Below are 19,784 nucleotides of genomic sequence, written 5' to 3' on the forward strand. Positions count from 1 at the left end.
TCCCACAGTCCTATATGTGTCTTTATTCTGGTAGAACATTCTGAATTGTCATGGTCAAACACACATGCACATAGAAGATTAACGTATTTGGTCCTCTTTTTAATTTACTAAGGACGTACAATCAATAAAGCAACTCTGCCGCTGCTGAATCAATTTGCTTCATGATAGTTTTCCTCCACAGGAGCCATTTCCAATTACTATTTTAGTTCTTACCTATTTTCTTTTTTCTCTTAGATAGCAGAGTCAATAAGGATCAAATTTCCAGCTAGCCCATGGTGCATCATCCAAGGATTACATTCAAAAAATATAAATAGTGGATACTTTGATCTTATACAAGTGTTACCATTTTTCTTTGTGCTATCAAAAAAGTGTGCCTCTAAATATAGCAAAAAAACTTAAAAGAAAAAACCAGTTAATAATATATCTACTTGTGGTTTTAAATAACTTGTCACACTGCAGGTTATTTAAGAGAAGGTGTTCACAACAAGGAAGCATGCAAAAGCAGTAAACAGCCTTCAAGGATGGCTAAACATCAAAGCAAAGGGACATCCACATCAGGAGCATTGTTCCTGTGGCATAAAATACTGCAAAATGCAAAAAACAGAAAATAATCCAGCATAGAAGGAAAAGGGAATAAAGGAGCTTTTTCTTAACTCCTTAGGGAATAAGAAGTGTGCACCACTTTCAGTGCAGTGGTGCTGTACTTCATGAAAGAGCAGGAGGATGAAGGTGAATGACTGATCTATCAAATAAGTAAAGATTCAAAGGCAAAACAGAAATAATGCAATAGGGCTATAAGGACAATGTTAATAAGGATTTCATTGCTACAGCGAGGAATGACAATTGTTTTTCTAAGCTTTGTCTCTGATGCAATTTGTATTTGATGTTAATAGACTACCTTAGACAAAACATATTCTAAAGCTAAAAAAAGTACAATGTGGAATGCTTCTCAAGTCTCTGACATTATTTACTGAATTTTCAGAGAGCAAAGACAGATTATCAGCCTACATAACAGTTTCCCACATGTAAAACAGATGAAAAAGAATGTCTACTTCAAAGACAGCTGAGAGGTTTAAAGCCCACACATGGAGCTTGAACAACACAATGGGGCTCTATGTAGAGACAAGAGCCTGCTGGCTTACACAGGACCGAGGCAATCAATTGGTAATACACAGTGCCTATCACTGCAAAAACCATGCTAAATTCCAAAATTTGGAATTCAGAAAACGCTGCATTTTAAAAGGAAAGTGGATGGGATTATCTTTCCTGAATAATCTACATCATAGCAAATTTACCTTGCTCTGGCCATACTTCAGAAAATCAGTGCAACACTGACAATCGTGAAGATGAAATATTTCAGTAGTGCCTACCTCAAAAATCTCTCAACACATGTGCAGGCCTCCCCCATATTAGATTTATGCCAAAGCATACTATCTCTTGCTAAGCCTGCTTATCTTCTTAGGCACTATGGTGATGTTAGTCAGATGCTTAATATACTTACTCTAGGCTTTCTTTCTTCAAAATTTGTATTCAGTTTTCCATCTGTGCAATGCATTACTATCCGCCTGAATTTTTTGTGTCATTTTAAGTTATCTATGCATTTCTTCCTCTTAATTGAAGTCTAGCACATGAGAGTTTAAAAAATATTTCAATATATGGACAGTACTTCACTCTTTTATATCTGAGGTCTCACCTTGTTACGATTTTCTTGATAAGCCCAAGGAGTAGAGTGCATCCACAGAACAGTATGCCAGCATCTCTCCTAGCTATTACATACGCCATCAGCTCCATGACACAAATTCCATTACTGTCTGGCCTCTGTTTACAAGATTCAAGTAATGCACAAGAAGAGAAAAACTATTGCAATTTTCAAGCTAAGCCCTTTTGGATGGAGAAGCTTACAATCCTCTGCAGGCCTTGTCACAGTTAGCTGGAATATACACCACTCCCCCTTTATACCCAGGGATTCATCTCTTGAGGTCCACCAACTCCAAGTGACCAGTCATGTCACTAGCTGGATGCCAGCTCCTTGTGGTGGAGCTCTGCCCAGCCTTGGCAGAGGCTGGGATGCTGGTGGTACTTCTGCCACTGTCACACCACCTTTTAATTGCTGCTGATCCCACTCCAAGATGTCTCAGAGCTGCTACAAATTTTTATGCTTCACGCATATGTCTTCTCAAGTTGACTCCTTGTTTCAAAAGCCTCTACATAAGTCCAGGGTTACTGTTTAGTCTTGATGATTAAACAGCCAGACTAAAAGAACACAACAAGCCTAATCCATTAAAGACAACCCATCAAATATGTCGGTTCCTACTCTAAAAGTATCAAGTTTCTTTTGTATGTCAGGATATTACCTGTGGTCTTTGCATCTTCCCAGATCATTACCTGTGTTAAAACTCAAAGTTGAATATAAGACTTATAGATAAAAGACTTTCAATCCCTACACTAAAAGGCAATAGTTGCATTACCACTGCTTCCCTCTTTCTGCCATGAAAGGTATAAATCTCTCCTTTCTGGAAAATGCTATCCAACCCAAGCATAGGACCTTGATGTCCTTTTGTGAATCCAGAGACAAAGACCCAGTCAAGTTCTCAACAAGATCCAATTTATTCAATTTTGCTCATGTTTCATCTTCATCCTTTAGTAAATTGTCTCCCTAGCGCTTAGCTTAAACTCTTTTAGGACACAGAAAGCAAGAGGCTAACGCTATTAGTCTTCATTTAATTTCTTTTCTTGAGTTAGCCTCCTCTGCAATATTTTCCATTCTTTCAGTCTTCTCTCACATCCATGGGAGCTACTACATACAAGGAATTGCATCTACCTGTAACAGGGCAGAATATGTCCCAAATACATCAAATCATTCATCTTCTTTTCCAAAGGAAAGAAAATTTCCAACGTTTTGTATCACTTGTTCTCTAATGTAGTACAGTTGAATAGAAGAGCACTCTTACACATCCTGACTCTAGTGGCCTCCAGAGAACTCAGTCTGTTCCAAGATGTAATGCCCGGTGACAAGAAAGCAGTTCTGTGTCCTCAAATACATCTCCTCAGACTTGCACTTATTGTATTATTCTATGTCCTGAAAACAAATGATCCTTACTTACATGTTTAATGTCTACCAAATGTCTACCAAGAAACTCCAGAAAAAGTCCTTACAACACAGACACAGCTGTTCTGTACTAAGTGCAACTTTATATGCAAATATTTAGAGGATTCTGGTATGCACATCTGTCTGTGTGGTGCTGTGACATATCTGCAATTCTTTCACACATTAAAAACAAGTTCTCAAGATATTTTCTATCTAAGTAGAAAAGGAAACACTTCAGCATTCAAAAAGCACATCTCACATTTTTAAACCATTGATTGTTTACGAAAATCTGTGGAAACACACAAAATTTTCACATTACTGAAGTTGCAAATACATGTAAGCAGGACTCCCTTCAACCTTAATTTTAGTTCCATGCCACACTACCTGTACATTTATCATCCTGTCATCATCCATTATACCCTTTAATTGCCAGTTTTCTACAACAGCAGTGGTGTAAGGAACTGTGAATAGAGCCTCCACATAACATAAACCAAAACTGATACAGCACAAACCAGGCTGTGGCTGACTAATATTGCCAAACATGAATAAAACAGGAGACCAATCTACAGGAAAGGACCTGAAATACTTACATTCAGAGTATAGACTCATACCACGTACTAGTGTGGCACAGCCACAGCAGCTGTTGAATAATGGCCCAAGTCCTTGCAAGTTCAGGGTGTTCCAAGGCATGGGTAAAAAATGCTGCATGTTCATCATCCTACACAGTGGAAAACCGTCTTCCCACACTCTCTACAGATGTTGGGGTTGTTCATCAAACCTTACTCTCCTTTGCAGGTCTCAGCTTTCTGCTTGCAATGCTGTAGTACAAGAGTTCAAACTAACTTTAAGTCATAGGGTGGGAATAGTCAAATCAGTTCAAGATTAAGATATCTACATTTGGACTTAGATTTTAAAACAACCCATTAGGGAAGTGAAACCTGTGAAACAAGACAAGAGATGTGTAGTTCAGCATGAGCTGAATGACCCTGTAGGATGGATTGACTCAAACCCCATTGACTACAGAGGAACTCAGGCTTGCAGTGCACATGTACACACTACTTGTAAACATCAAAATTTCAGTGTCTTAATCCTGGACTGAATACCATTGACAACAAGTTATTAAATAAGGCACCCAAGTATGGATTCAGCAGATGTCTCAACTCTGTTTAAAACAGTTCTGCCTTAATTAAAACCTCTTCCTGCACTACTGCCACTAAAATCTTGCCCCCTACGTACTGAGAAAGTAGTATGGAAACAGCATGGTGCTCAATAGCTGTAATTCAAAGGGATGAAATTATGATTTTAAGCACTCAATCTGAGTTTTAAACAAAGGTCAATGAGCTCTTCTCGTAACTGCACCATACAGCTGTCCCAGAGATCATTACAGTAACAGAGAACTGCCAGGATACAAGACATGCAAACTGCGCCTTCCCAAAATAATTCTTGCATCATACCTCATAAGAGTTGACAAGACAAGGTTTTTAATCTATTGCTATAGAAACTACCATATGGTCTGTTTCTTAATCCTCTACATCTTCACTGTAAAAGAGAAATCTACTGAGGAACGAAGATCTGGGCATGAATTTACAGAAATGGCTTAAATACATTAAGCAAACTCATTTTTTAGCAGTCAAAAGCATATGACTACACCAAAACTAAACAAAGCCCAAAGAATGAACAAAAGCCATCTTCTTAGTTAATGAAGGGTCATAAGATAATTCAAAACACTGCATGACACAAAAAGACTTTTAAAATCATTTGAAGAAAACAGTTTTACCAATTCACACAATTGCTATGCTTCACCCCAAAGAATTGACACATCTGACATATATATTTTATTTTAAAGCATGGAAAACAAACATAAAGGAAAAACACGTTCTGAAGTTTGGATAGGCAGTATTTCAATGCTGCTGATTTTCATCACAAACTATCATTCTCTCTCCATCTGCTTCATTAGCACAATGAGTGTCTTCACATAATGCAGCCTGAAGTTATACAAAAGGGCTCGACCAGGGCCTCAACATCTGGCCCTGAATTTACAATGGACTGCAGGAACTCGCACTGCAGAGAGATGCAGGCGGTAACAAGAAGAGAAGGAGGAACAAGAGCACCTCACAAGGAACTGTGAAGTGTCCAGCTTTCGTTGCTTCCCACTGCACCATCAGCCTTGGTTCCTTCCAACCATTCTTCTGCTGCCCCAGCAAGACCAGAGCTTCACCTGCACTGTCCCTGCCCTGCACCAAGAGGTTTCCTCCCAACTTGCTTCTCTAAGAGCACAACTCTCCCACTGCCTGGAACCAGAATCTTTCTGTCAAGTGTACCAGCATCACAGGTTTAACAGCTCTTTAACTGCACACTTTAACTGCTCAAAATTGCCAATGCCTCAGTGAAAATTTCCAGAGACAACTCCACTGAAACAAGAGCTCTGTGGAGAAACTCCTCACAAAACACAGCTAGTAAGAAAAACAGAAACAGAACATCACATTATGCAAAATACTCAGATTTGTAAAGATACTATAAAGGCAGACAGACTTCAAAACTCATTTACTACACTTACTGGTATTATAAAGTCCAGTTCAAAGCCAAGTGAAACCACAGCAGGAGCTTAACAAGTTAAGCTTGTTTCTTTGCTCATAGGCTACTTGTGATTATTATTATTGACTGACTACTTGTCATTTATACATGAAATTTGCCACAGTCTTAAAATAGGGTTCCTATGACAATAGAGATGACATCACTGGCTAATGAAATTAGATTTCTTTATTGAATTCCAGAACTGAAGTACAGCTGAAATGCAACAGCTAAAGATAACTTTTTAATGCTCCACTTCAGCCTGTTTGCTGTTAATTTATGGCAGACACCAGGATTCCATTCCGTGCAGCAAGTACTGATCTTCTAAAAATAACAAGGGGAACAGAAATAACTTCCACTGATAAACCTCTTGAAGAAATTAAAAATTCTTTAAAAAATTAAGAAATTAGTAACTACTCAAACAACACCACAGGGCTTTCTATAAAAAAATTGAACTGTATTTCAAGAATGATAATCCAAAACCTGACTCAGAAATCATTTCAGCTGTAAAAATACTAACTGAAATGTAAATTTAAATGCTCTCGTAGTTTTCGTAGAATGGCTTGGTTTGAAAGGGACCTTCAAGTGCATCTAGTTCTAATCCCCTGCCTTGGGCAGGGGCACCTTTCACTAGACCAGGTTGCTCAAAGCCGCATCCAGACTGGCCTTGAACACTTCTAGGAATGGGGCATTCACAACTTCCAGTGTCTCACCAGTAAAGAAATTCTTCCTAATATCTAATCTAAATCCACCCTCTTTCAGTATCAAACCGTTACCCCTCATCCTGTCACTACACTCCCCGATAAGGAGTCCCCCTCCAGCTTTCTTGTAGGCCCCCTTTTAGTACTGGAAAACTCCCCAGAGCACTCTCTTCTCTTCTTCTAGGCTGAACAATCCCAACTTTCTCAGCCTGTCTTCATAGCAGAGGTGCTCCAGCTCTCCAATCATTTTCATGACCCTCCTCTAGACTCAGTCCAACAGATCCCTGTCCTGCTTATGCTGGCAGCCCCAGAGCTGGGTGCAGCACCCCAGGTTGTGTACCATGAGAGCAGAGTAGAGGGGGAGAATCACCTCCCTAGGCCTGCTGCCCACACTGCTTTTGATGGTCTTTGATTCTTCTTTTCTTTTCTATTACAATAACTGTATTTTTTTCACAGAAATAAATAGAAACTTCATATTTAAACAGTTATTCATCTCATCACCACAGAAAAACAGTTCATGTATTGTAGTGAAGGGTACATGGGAGGAATGAAGTGGAAAAGAAAAAAGAAAAGGTTTTAGTTTAAAACAAGCAGTATTGTATACCTTAACATAATGTTTTTCCAAGATTTTTATCTATCTTTTTCCTACTACATGAAAACCAATTAGAAATATGTAGCAATAGCTATGCAATAGCAAGACACTTTTTAGAGAGTATATTTGCCTCCACTGAAAAATTCAATATCTGTATTTGTGTGTCACAGTAAAGCCTTAACAGTGAGACGTCTGAGAATTGGAAATGAAATGATGCTGCCTCGGCATACAAAATAAGCACACTACAGAAACAGCAAATAGCCTGGAGACAACAGGTTCTGTTAAAACCAAACCAAGCTGGCAAAGGAATTATGCAGGAGTTTTCCTCCATTATTTAGCAGTTGTGACCGCAGTCAGAAAATCATAAGCCCTACTGCAGACTTCAAACATTTTTGAAAGTATTTCATTCCCAGCAGGATTTTTGTGTGATTGTGAGAAAACTAACTGGAACTATATGACATTTTTCCTAGCCTGTCTATGTATTTTTCCATGTGATATTGACTGGATTTAATCTCCAAATTCCTCCTAACTGCAGGTCATTTTATCTCTGTTTCCACATTCATTTTGGATGCACTGCCCAGAGGAATTCAGGAGACGAAAAAACCAGTCTTCTCACAATGTTTTCTCAAAACTAACAGGTCAAATAAAACACAGGACTCTAAAGAGAGCAACCAACTGAGTGGGAAGAAAGCAAAGTGGTATGAACCAGGAGGAGTTGCAGCTCTGCCTTCCCTCTCAGTAGCCAAAATAATGAACCACGTGCAGGAAACAAAACCACTGCAGAGAATGAAGTAAGGTAACTTCCCACTCTAGCAAACCCAAGAGAAATACCTCAGCAAGTCACAGCATATTCTGCAGATTGGACATCCCACAGCAATCAAACTGCAGGGCACCTTCCTTCCTCAGCACTGAACTAGGACTCTAGTCAGTCTAGGACTCACTAGGCTTTGCATAGTGGGGAACAGCTTTATGGAAAGGCACAGGAGATGATAACTTTCTTCTGTGGAGAGGAAGGAAGGCTGGTATAAATCCAATGAAAGTGAGACAGGAGACAAATCTCTGCAGAGCTACTTGCCCAGTATTGGTCTGGTAGTAAATGCCCAAACTCAGAGAAAGAGACACTTGGAAACTATAGTGCCTCACCAATATGAAAGGGGAGAAAATAAAGCCTATTTTTACATACAAAACTTTGAAATACAGGTCCTTTCATAGCTTAGCTTTGATTTTGTTCTTCCCAAGTAGCTGAGGAGGTAGAGGAGGTAGTGGAGAAAGTAAGACCTCCATGTGCTGTCTTGTTTATTAAGAAATTACTGCCACACAGCTTCTAGAGAAATAATGCTACTATCATTGTTCTGGGGGCAATTCTGACCAAATGCTCTTCTTGTAGCACCTCAATGCAAATCGAGATTGGTTAGCAGATTCCTACAGCACTTGAGAAACAAATGCTTATCGGCATTACTTGCACACAACAGGTGCCTTGCTCTTGTTACCTTTGGCTAAAACAATCTATAAACAACCAAGGAGGCAATATTTTATTGCAGGACAGATTCCCTCTGAATAGCGTACAGGAAAGCTGGGCTTTCAGGATCCTTCCAAAGGTTAAAATAACTCATCAGGTGGAAATATCAGCAGGATGTGTTGATATCTGCGAACAGAATACTGTAGGCAAATGGGAAAGAGATATCCAGCACAGAAATAAAAACTCAGAACAGCATGTTTGCTGAATATTCACCTTTCCCAAAAGGGGCAGTAAGACTGTTATAAATATTCCCATGAAGGGCTGTAGGCTTTGTTGCTCACCTCAGAGGGGATAATTCAACATTCAATTACATCAACAGAAAGTTCTCCCTTGATTTGGATGGGTCTTGTATCTCATCCAAGCTCAGTGACAGTACATCATGGTATGACATGGACAGAAACAAACACATAGAATATATATACATCTATACAGAACAAATGCAAACAGAAGAAACAGATTTATGAAGCCTGATGCGTTTAACTTGTGGTGGTCAGGCTATCTTTCACATGGAGAAGCTCTTCACTAGTTTTCAAAAATGAAATACCACTAGAAATGTAACAAACCAACTCAACTTGGTATACAATTATAAATATAGTCCCTTTGGATTTTGAGCTAAATGATACAGAAACCACTACAAGTCACTATTCTGCAAGAACTGATGAAATTCATGACTATAAGAAGGGTACAACGCAAGAAACATGTCTTACAGATCTGAAAAGCACACTATTGAGCTTTAGGAATCCTGCCAGACTCACCCGAACAAACTTCTAAACTCAGCATTGGGTTGCAGTGATTAAAATTAGTGTCTTCCATTTGGGTTAGTAGACATTTTGCTTCTGTCAATATAATCTCTTTTTAAATACCCATCAGTTTCACCTACCACAATCATCCTGCTAGCACAGACAGAGAAAAAACTTTGGTATAGCCACTACCAGAGTAATTCCTTAAATAGGTAGGATGCTTTCTGCCTTCCCTTAAAAGAAAAATAAAGCAATATATAAGTAAACTGCAAATTAAACTGAATCAGCAACTAATCAAGATAAGCAAAATAAGAGCTGGACCACAAAATTAGCACAGCAATATCCACTGTCTGCCTACCTTGTTAAAGCTCATACAAGACACAAAACAAGTGCTAACTGTCAAAGGCTGGGTATAGTCTAGACTTTCCAAAGGTTTCTCATAAAATCTCTCGAGCAGTTATTACAGAAACAGCTGCTGCTATGCTAGCTACAGGTTTCTGTTTGTTAACCGAGACAGGTTGGAAAGAGATCAACCGATAAGAAGCGAAAGTGCCAGAAAAAGGGTCAATTATCAGACTGAGAGATGAGTACAGCAGCACACCTCATTCTCTCAGTTCTAGAACAACTGTGTTCAAAGGTTGTTTAAAAGGTCTCGTGGGGTTTTTCTTTGTAGCATTGCTCTGCTTTCAAGGCTTAGGAGAGCTACAGCTTTTCTTTATAGATCAAGAGATCTATAAAGATAGATAGAGCATGAGATAGATCATGAGATATTCAGGCTAAGATATGATGAATGTGCTCAGATGAACAGAAGTTAGGTAGAGGTCAAGGATGATCCAATGTTTAACACTGAGCCACAAATCTGACTCAAACCCCTAAAGCTTTCCCTTTGCAGACATTAGGTCAAGGCCTAGTCAGAGCATCACAGCAATTCTCCAGCTGTTTACACCAGCCTTCTGACAGCCCAAGGTTCAGGGATAGGAAGAAGAGCAAGGCACTCAAGGAAAAGCAGAAACTAAGGAGCCCTGGGGCTTCCACATCAGGGCTGGATCTAAGGAAAATGGGACAGAACAATATAGACCATAGAGTCATGCCCTTCAAGCAAACTATGACAATGCTTTGCTCTCTGCCATGCTGCCCTGGGTGTCCCATGGCAGTCTTGGACAGAACAAGCAGAACTGATGAGGGACTGCAGGTAGCTGTTGGTTGGGGCTGAGACCTGCAGCAAGGAAGGGAAAATTCTTTCATGGGTTGGATATGTTCATAGCACTACTTAGCTCATCATAGAAATACTGCCTCTGTATTTCTAAAATTTTAATGTATCAAGGCTTACATGACAACATGTAATATGGCAAATTAGGAAAAGTGGAAAACCAGAAATCTCAACATTGATCAAGCTCGTGCTGTAAACCTGCAAAAGATAATTTGTCACAGGTTTTAAAACTAGGATTTTTTCAGACAGCTACAAACTTGGCCAGGCTTCTAAGACAAAACACTGTACAATTATATATCTTTAGAGACACCAAATGGAGGCACTGAAAATAACACCTAACTGAAATAAAAGATTCTCAACAGAAAGGACTGATCCCTGTTTTGCAGTACTTTGTTCAAATTCACAGACACAGGATGTGCTTTGCCATTAAGCTTAATAAAAGATTGCTCAACTAAATTTACACCTCTGCCTTTCCTTTTCTGCTATGACAATTTTTGAATAAAAGAAAGTTGCATTCAATAACACAGCACTGAAATTGATATTCATTAATATTTTCAGTGTATTGGCTCCTATAAAGGAAGGGTGAATGTGGTGATTTATAAAATGTCATTACAATCCCGCAGCACATTCTATAAGTCTCACTTTATTCTGCAGTTTCCTAGGAGATGCCAAAGAAATGGGTCACAAACAGAAGTGATTAGAGTGAGATCCCCCACTTTTCCTGAAGTATTATGGGACAAGACAAATCACATCTCACTGCTTTGCCTTCAAACTATTTAGTAGGTTTTATAAACTAGGCAGAAGTACAAAGTAATAATGAGATTTTTCTCCTTTGAATCAAGTTTAATCTGTCTTGTAAACTACTCAAAACACAATGTATTGCACCAACCAGGACAAAACTGAGCCTCTTGACAAAGCTGTTTCAGGTGACTGAGATATGAAAGAGAACCTCACACCTATGTTTCTACCTCATTTCATAGACACCTAAGAACTTGGATTGCTACAGGTTATCTGATGCAAGACAAATACAGTGTTGTGAAGAATCATGCCCTTGTTTTCTTCTCAAGATTTTTGTTCATATTTAAAATGAACATACATGTCAACAACTATTCCTTTTTCAACATAAATCAGGTTTGCAGAAACAAATCAAACTTACAATAATTCCTCTAGCAAAATAGCACACAGTGCTTTGTTACAGGATAAACTCATTCACCACTGAGGAAAAGACTGAGTCTCAATAATGTGAGTTAGGTTGCAAGGTATCACCGAAGACGGCGGTGGCACAAAGCACAGTTGACATGTCACTGGTGGAGCGCCCTAGGGAATGATACCGGGACTAACACTGTTTAACATCTTCATTAATGACCTGGATGATGAGGCATTTTTATTTTAGTTACTAATTACCACAATCTGCCTAACTCAGATCCTGGAGAGACAAGCATACCAGCAATTGAAAGAAATGCTTTTTTCATGACTTAGTATAGTGAGGCATTCTGCTTAATTTCTTTTTCTCTGAAGTGTCTGGTTAGCCTGCTTCCGAAATAGAATGTAGAATCAGTTGGGTTGCAAGGTTCTTTCATTACGGCACGTTTTATTTAAACATGTGCATTTACCGTTGAGAATAACAAAGAAGGAAAAAACATACGACTTTACGTATATTTTCCACTAAAATGTAGCCTAGTTTATTCAGGTAGAAAAGAAATCAGTCATTCTACAGAGAGAAGAATAAAGAGAAGAGAAAGATACCAAAGGTTGATGCTGTATATGCAGCTCCAATTATTTATTAACAAGAGTGTGTAAATTTTGTACATGGTAAGCTTTCGTGGGAATAGAGAAGGGAGCTTTACTCCTAAAATAGCTAACTCACATATTACTGCAACTGATATTTTCATTTTAAAAGCAGATGAAGAGCGAAGTGCAGAAAAACACATAAAGAAATCATAAAAAGTTTTAAAGTACTAGAAAGGAAAGCCATTAAATTATGCAGCATTTCACGGGCCACTAGCTTGTTTTACTACAGTTGTGTTTTGATTGCCTGCACCTGAAAAGTGCATTTATGGCCTATTAGGAAAAGGCACTGAAACTTGGGAGATACCTAACAGACTGTAATCCAACATCTATGCCTGAAATATGTAGAAATGGCCCAAGTTTGGCTGTCTCAATGGTTGAAATGTACACACTTCAACTTTTTACAGCATCATAATGCTCCAGGCAGTCCACTTCCCGGAAAGGTTTGTATTTTTCACATGATTTCACTCTGCTTTTGGCCATCTCTGAGAGCATCACAAAGGTATGTTGTAATGCAATAATCTAGAAATGCACTGCATATGGAGTTACATCAATGCAGAAACAGAGTATCTGTGCCAGCCTCAGCCTTCTAAGTGAAACAGAAAGGATTAGAAAGCTTGAGGCTCTGGACTGAGGCAGAATACCAATACAGCTTTTATAAAGTAAACTAAAGTAACTTTTTTTTTTATTTATAAGTTCAACATAGGAACAACTGTAAATTGGGGTCATCTACTGTTGCTGTGCTGCTCTGGATGCTCAGCACAGACACATTAGAAAAATTAAATTTAGGATGGATAAATTGCACAGAAGATTAACTACAACCCTTCTCCTAGAGAAACTCCATGAAAGAAATGGATGTTCCCATGTGCCACCTAGCACAGAGGTGTTGGCACTGTTAAAGACAACATGGCTGTTGAACTGAGGAGAATGTACTACCTCTGAGACAAGGTTAGGTGCCAAAGCCACATGAGGAAGTTCCCCCAGACTGGGAGATTTCAAAACAAAAGTAGTAAGAACTCTACTGCCACTGTGCAGCCACCACCCTCACAACTAATCCATGATATTCCTACTCTAGACTGGATGCTTTTGTGAATGGTGGATAAATACACCCACAGCCAAACTGAGAGAACTGGCAACACTGACCCCCCATTTTCAAGTGACAAACAACACAGATGTGCCACTGCCACACATGATACTGAAAAAGCTATCCTTCATTAGACTCACCCCTAGTCCCAGGAGCTCCACAACCACTACACAATTTGCAAGAAACTAGTAAGTCAATGCCAAAGATAAGACTAAAGATTCAAAAAGTATCAGTGCTCAGAATATCCATTCATGTTTCTCTCTCTGCCTAAAGAGTAAGATAGAGCAAAGTTGTTGTTTTGTAACAGGAGAACAGTACCTGTAAGAGAGATACAGATGCTAGTTCAGTGTTCTTCCATTTCCCTTTCCACACTTTGTCTACATCATCTGTGAACATTAGGGGTTTATGGAATTAGAGCCTATCTCTGCCCTCACCTAGCTCAGTAGGGCTCGGACTTTGACTGGATCTTCTACAGGTCAAACATCTACATTAGCCTACTGGAAATGTACTGAATACAATAATAATGGGAGGCTTATGAAGACCAGAGGGAACGGGGGATCTCACAGGGAAAATGGAAGTAGAACATAAATAGGAGTGAAACATTTTCTAAGATGAAAACAAAATGAAGGAGGTCAATGGAGAAATGGATGCTAAGATTTAAAAATAGTGATTTAAAAATCACTGATATCACTGGCAAATCTTCCACTGACAACACTGAACTGCAGTTACTTATTTAATTAGCATATCACATTACCTTACAAACTTGATATTAAACTCGGGTGAATGTGAACAGACATATGGAAAATCAAATTAACTAGTATTAAACAATATAAAAATGAAACTTCTCAGTAAAGCATCAAACCACATGCAAACATTAAGTTTACCTCAGCTCCTAAACTGAGAGAGATTATTTCATCCTCGAAAGCAGAATGTGTATCAATATGAGGAGGAATTCCTGTACAAGAAAAAACAAAAATATCAGTATAATAATAACAACAACAACAAAAACAACAGTAATAGAGTGCTATTTCTGCTAGGAAGTTCTATTTCCATGGATGTCCATATGGAAAACTGGGATGTACAATTATCATAAAACAACAGAGTTGCCTTCCAAAAGAATTGAGAGCAATTGTCTGATTTACATGGCCGGATTAGATCGACACAGTTAACCTAAATGTCCTGTATAATCAGCGGAAATATCTAGAAGACAGTTCAGGGCATTCAAAGGCCTCACTCTTGATGACTCCAAATACTTTCCCTGCTGCAGGGAGCAGTTAAATCATTTTGCTCTCCTTGTAGGCAGTTTAGCCCTTAGCAATAGCAGTTATGGGACATTTGACAACTTTGGGCTTTAGTTCATCCACAACCATGTATTTCTCCCCCACTCTCTTCACAGAGGAGTAATCCCAAATCCCTCTATTTGCTAAGCAAATGGCTGCGTCAAGGGTCTCAGCTTCAGAATTAGGACCTACTACCACAAAGGCAGGCACTGTCAGGGTCAAGCCCTGCCTCTGCTTTGCAGTTCCTGGCAGAGCACACATCATTTTTAGGCTAAGCCCTCAGTAGTACATCTGTTGATGTGTGCCTGAGTAAACATATACTGTTGAGAACCGCCAAAAGGACAGTAATTTTTTGAGGTTTTTTTTTTTCCTTTCAGATCTTCTAATTGGAAAGAAACTGCCAATTCCTGCAGCTTGTGCTACATATTTTAACATCAAGTATTGAAACAGCAGTGTCTGTGCCACAGCAAAATCTAACCACATGGTGGGGAACGGCAGTCAGCAGTGGCGCAAGGCCAGCAGACAGCTTGGGAGAACTGCAACTACACCCTCCTCTGACTCCATAGCAGGCCCAGACAGATAGAGTGATTTCCTATTTGATCCAAACCAAAACAGTTTTATTTGTTTTTTAAAAACTCTTACCAGTGTCTTCTTTGGACACTAAAGAATTCCTGAGTTGAAAACAGCTTTTTCTAACAGTGTTGGTCAGCTCTATAAAGCATCCTTATTACATGTCAGATTTTACTTCCAGATGTAAATATTCTGAATTCCATTAGTTTCAGTGAAAGCCATACAAGTGTTTTATGAGGTCAGCATTTAATCTGATAGAAAATCAGTGGGACTTGAAAACCAAGGACAGATACAGTTTGCTAGGCTCATAACTTTGCCTCTATAAAGCACCGAGGCTCTGCCTTCAGATGCACGCTGCAGTCTGTGTACTTCACTATGCAGCAGAACATCGACAGCTCTCTGCATCGTCACTCACACAACTCAACTAAGAACACACTGACCTACCTGCCTGCTGTTTATACTCCATATATCCAGCACATAGAAGGAGAGTCACCTAAGCCAGCAGTGTGCCCTTGGAGCCAGGAGGGCCAATAGTATCCTGGGGTGCATCAGGAGAGTGTGGCCAGCAGGCTGAGGGAGGTGATCCTGCCCCTCTGCTTGGCCCTAGTGAGGCCACATCTGGAGTAGTGTGTCCAGTTCTGGGCTCCTCAGTACAAGAAAGACAAGGAGTTACTGGAGAGGGTCCAGTGGAGGATCACAAGGATGATTATGGGACTGGAGCATCTGTCTTATAAGAAGAGACTGGAGGAGTTGGGCCTGGTCACTCCAGAGAAGAGAGGACTGAAAGGGGGTCTCATCAATGCATATAAATATCTCAAAGGCAGGGTCCAAGAGGATGGTGCCTGACTCTTCTTGGTGGTGCCAGTGACAGGATGAGGAGCAATGGCCATAAACTAAAACACAACGAGTTTCACTTCAACATGTGGAAGAACTTCTTTACACTGAGGGTGGCAGAGCACTGGAACAGGCTGCTCAGGAAGGTTGTGGAATCTCCCTCTCTGGAGATGTTCAAAACCCACCTGGACACATTCCTGTGTCACCTGCTCTAGGTCACCCTGCCGTCGCTGGGGGGTTGGACTGGATGACTTCTATACTAATAATTCTGTAAGCATCCAAAAGTATATGGTAACATCCAAGTATAAATCTACAACTTCAAATGTTATTCGGATCCTGAATGGAAAAAGTGTCCCCAAAAAGGAATTCATTTTAATGTGTCTTATGTGTGGTCCCTACAGCTTAAATACCCAAAGCCATGAGTCACTTTCTAAACTTTCAAGTGTGATTTCCAGTGAAAATATGGCTCGGAACAAAAATACTGAAAGCATTAATCTGACTGCACTCTCTGCTCTTTCATATCCTAACAATTTGCACTTAAGAAAGGGTATTTTGCTTTGGGCTTGGTTTTCTGTTTGTTTGTTTTTAAAAAAAACTGCTTCTATCCCAGACAGAAATCTACAGTTCTAAATAATCTCCTCTGGTGTCCCAGGCAGAGGTACATGACTGTATCAATTTAACAGACTGTCAGATATGCAAACAAATAGGATCAGCTTTTCAGACCCTTGTTGGGCAGACACTGTAATAGCTGTCAGACACTAATTCTGAGAGTAAAGCCGTTGTCCTTTCTTCCTAAGGACAAATGAGATATTCAATCTAGAAAGCATGCCAGATATTTCGCCTTGATGACTGAGTTTAGCAAAAAGCACAGCATGTGATTTATTCCCTAGACGTGAGATTAGAAGCATATTTCTCTTCAGATGTCTCTATCTTGGGAAACGTTACAGAAATACAGTAATTCCTTATTTCTAAGGTAAGGGAACACTTCTTGCATCATACTTAAGAGTCCATATATCACATATACTCACATTATATCATACTTAATAACAGCAAGAGCCATTTCCTGGAGACTGTATACACATCACAGGGAGAAAGATAAGTTTGGAGTGAAAAAATGCACTTGACTAAACAAAATATTACTATTCCCATAACTTTTTGTTTTTATGTCATGGGCCTGGACCCTGAAACACCATCATTTTCTTTAGCAGTGGTATCAAAAACTTCACTTCTAAAAACAAGCTTCCAGGTTCAGAAACCAGTATTAAGACTTTAGTTTTGATTCAAAGCATCTCTGGTCACAGAGGAAACACACTAAGCAGGTGCTTAAATCCTGTCCCTACACCATGTCACATTTCGATGCTACACTCCTGATTTTCAATGAAATTGTACTGGTTTGGCTGGGATGGAGTTCATTTGCTCCACAGTTGCCTGTATGGTGCTATGTTTTGGATTTGTGATGAAAACAGTGTAGATAATACGTGGATGTTCTAGCTAGTTCTGAGGAATGCTTGCACAGCATCAAGGTCCTTTATGGTTCTTTTATACTTCACTGCCAACAAGTCAGCTCGGGGGGCCACAAGAAGCTGGGAGGGGGCACAGCTGGGACAACCAACCCAAACTAAACAAAGGAATATTCCATATGACCATAGGACACGGTGATCAACAATAAAACTACAGGTGAAGTTTACCAGGGATGTCACTACGCAGGGACTGGCTGGGCATTGACTGGTTGGTAGTGAGTAACTGTTTGGGCTTTTTTTGCATCACTTGTTTTTCTTTTTATTTCTTTTTTTTTAACTTACTAAACTGTCTTGATCTCAACCCATGAGTATTCACCCTTTTATCTTTCCAATTTTCTCCTCTATCTCAGTGAGAGAGAGTGAGCAAGTGGCTATGTGGTGCTTAGTTACCTACCTTACATTTTGGTTTAAACGTGGTAAAGAACTCAAAATTTTTGAAAGACAAATTAACTTACCTTGTCCAGGTTCATATTGATTTACAGTCAGTTGATCAGGTTTATGTTTGATATATCCCTGCTTTAAGCACTTCTCCAAGAATAGGTTGCAAATTTCAGGAAGACCTGGTTATACAAACAGAACTGTAAGCAAAACAGGATAGTTTTTACATTTTATCCTTTCTTTTTACAATAAATATAACTGTAAAAGTACACAGAAACAGCTTTATATAAATGCAAGTCCATCTTGAATAATGATTACTAACATACATGTCAGAATTGGGGGCCTAATGTCCAAGTCCAATGTATTTATAAGATCTCAAAATTAGAAAGGCCACTTCTCCAAGGCTCCTTACAATTGCAAATTGCAGTATCTCTACACATAAATAAAAGCACCTCAAATCAGAGGTAAAGTTTTCACCAATTACAGTAAAAAATTTTCAGTCAAGAAGCAAAATTATTATGCAGAGAGTCAGAAGTTGTGCAGAGAGCTCTAAAAAAATTACTTCATGAAAAATTGTTACTGAATTAGATTGAATATGACCAAAAAACTCTGCTCAAGATAAGCTGGTCTTGAAACAGGAAGGAAAGTTATAGTCCTTCAGTGAAGCTTTGGTTTCCTATTTTACCCAAGGACATAATTGAAAAAGTCTGTTGCAGGTAACACCCACAAATGTTACTAATAGTCCTTCCATGAACCTATTGATTTTTATTTTCAGTTGTTTTCATGCAAGAAGTTGTATGCTTTTTTCACACGTAAAATAGTCCAGCTGTGAGACTAGAAAACAATTCAAATATCAATGCTTTTATGATGGTACAGCTTCACTGTTAAAACCTCAATATAATCAGAATCCTCCAGATAGATTCTACATCCATCCCAGTACACATCACCTTAAACACGTTCAAGTTTTACAGGAATTTAACTCCCCTATTTTACTATTTTTAAATCTAAGACTATAAGATGACTCACTTGCTTTGCTCTGACTCACAGCTTTCAACTCCAAACAAGAGTTATTAAAACCTTTTCAAAATTTCTTTCAGTCCAAAGGTAATTTTATTTTGGTATGCATCCAGCAAGCTTCAAGCTAATCAAGATAAATATATACAGTAATACACGTCACATTCCCCAAACAAATTAATATGCAACTTGTAACATAATTGTTTTATGAAACAAAAAGCTAAAAAAGAATGACAATTACACTCCTAAAAGCCTTACTTGACTGGACCTCAACAAAGGGCAGCAAGCTCTGGCTCTGATTGGAAAATAAGCTTAAAGCACTCACAATAATTTGGAATGGATCTCATTCAAAAGTACTGTTTGATGTGTACTTAAGATACAGTAAAGGCTGTCCAACTAGAATCTCACGTCCATATCTCGGTGAGGTTTAAAGGCTTCACATAATGGTTCAAACATCAGTGCAAAATAAGTATGATTTAATAGGGAAGTTCTCACCTCCAGGTAAAGGTTTGTCTTTATCAACATTGTTGTTATCATAGCGAAACTCATATCCAAAATGTTTTACTCTTCTATGCTTTAAATTCTTCTGGGCTGTAAAAACACACAAGTTTAAAGTAAGATTAGACTACACAAAACAGTACAGGCAATTTGCTATCCTTCCCTATTCCTGTTAAGCCTAAACATTCTTCAATTAGCAGTCAAAACAATATATATCACCCTTGTCCTTCATGGCACACACTTCTGCCCTATTATCTCTTGTATTTCATCAAGCATCACATTCACTGCTGTTTCAAGCCAAATGGATGGTGGTTTTGTACATGCAAGAAGTAGGGAGTTTTCTTGAACCATGCTTAATGCATCTTTTTTCTTGTCCTGATCTCTGAACTCACTTACT

General features: G+C 39.0%; 1 protein-coding gene across 3 annotated transcripts in view; it reads right to left on the bottom strand.

Annotated features, from left to right (window-relative positions):
* ALKBH8 (alkB homolog 8, tRNA methyltransferase) overlaps window positions 1–19,784 on the bottom strand; it is a 46,155-nt gene that overhangs the window by 18,636 nt on the left and 7,735 nt on the right. For all 3 annotated transcript variants that reach the window (XM_029960981.1, XM_029960979.1, XM_029960980.1), the window contains exons 5-7: window positions 19,385–19,480; window positions 17,953–18,057; window positions 14,178–14,248 (exon numbers count right to left, since the gene is read on the bottom strand). In XM_029960981.1, coding sequence (XP_029816841.1) covers window positions 14,178–14,248; window positions 17,953–18,057; window positions 19,385–19,480 — 272 coding nt within the window. The remainder of the gene's footprint in view (window positions 1–14,177; window positions 14,249–17,952; window positions 18,058–19,384; window positions 19,481–19,784) is intronic.

This window comes from Manacus vitellinus, unplaced genomic scaffold, assembly GCF_001715985.3.
Source record: "Manacus vitellinus isolate BGI_N305 unplaced genomic scaffold, ASM171598v3 scaffold_2_pilon, whole genome shotgun sequence".
Lineage (NCBI taxonomy): Eukaryota > Metazoa > Chordata > Aves > Passeriformes > Pipridae > Manacus > Manacus vitellinus.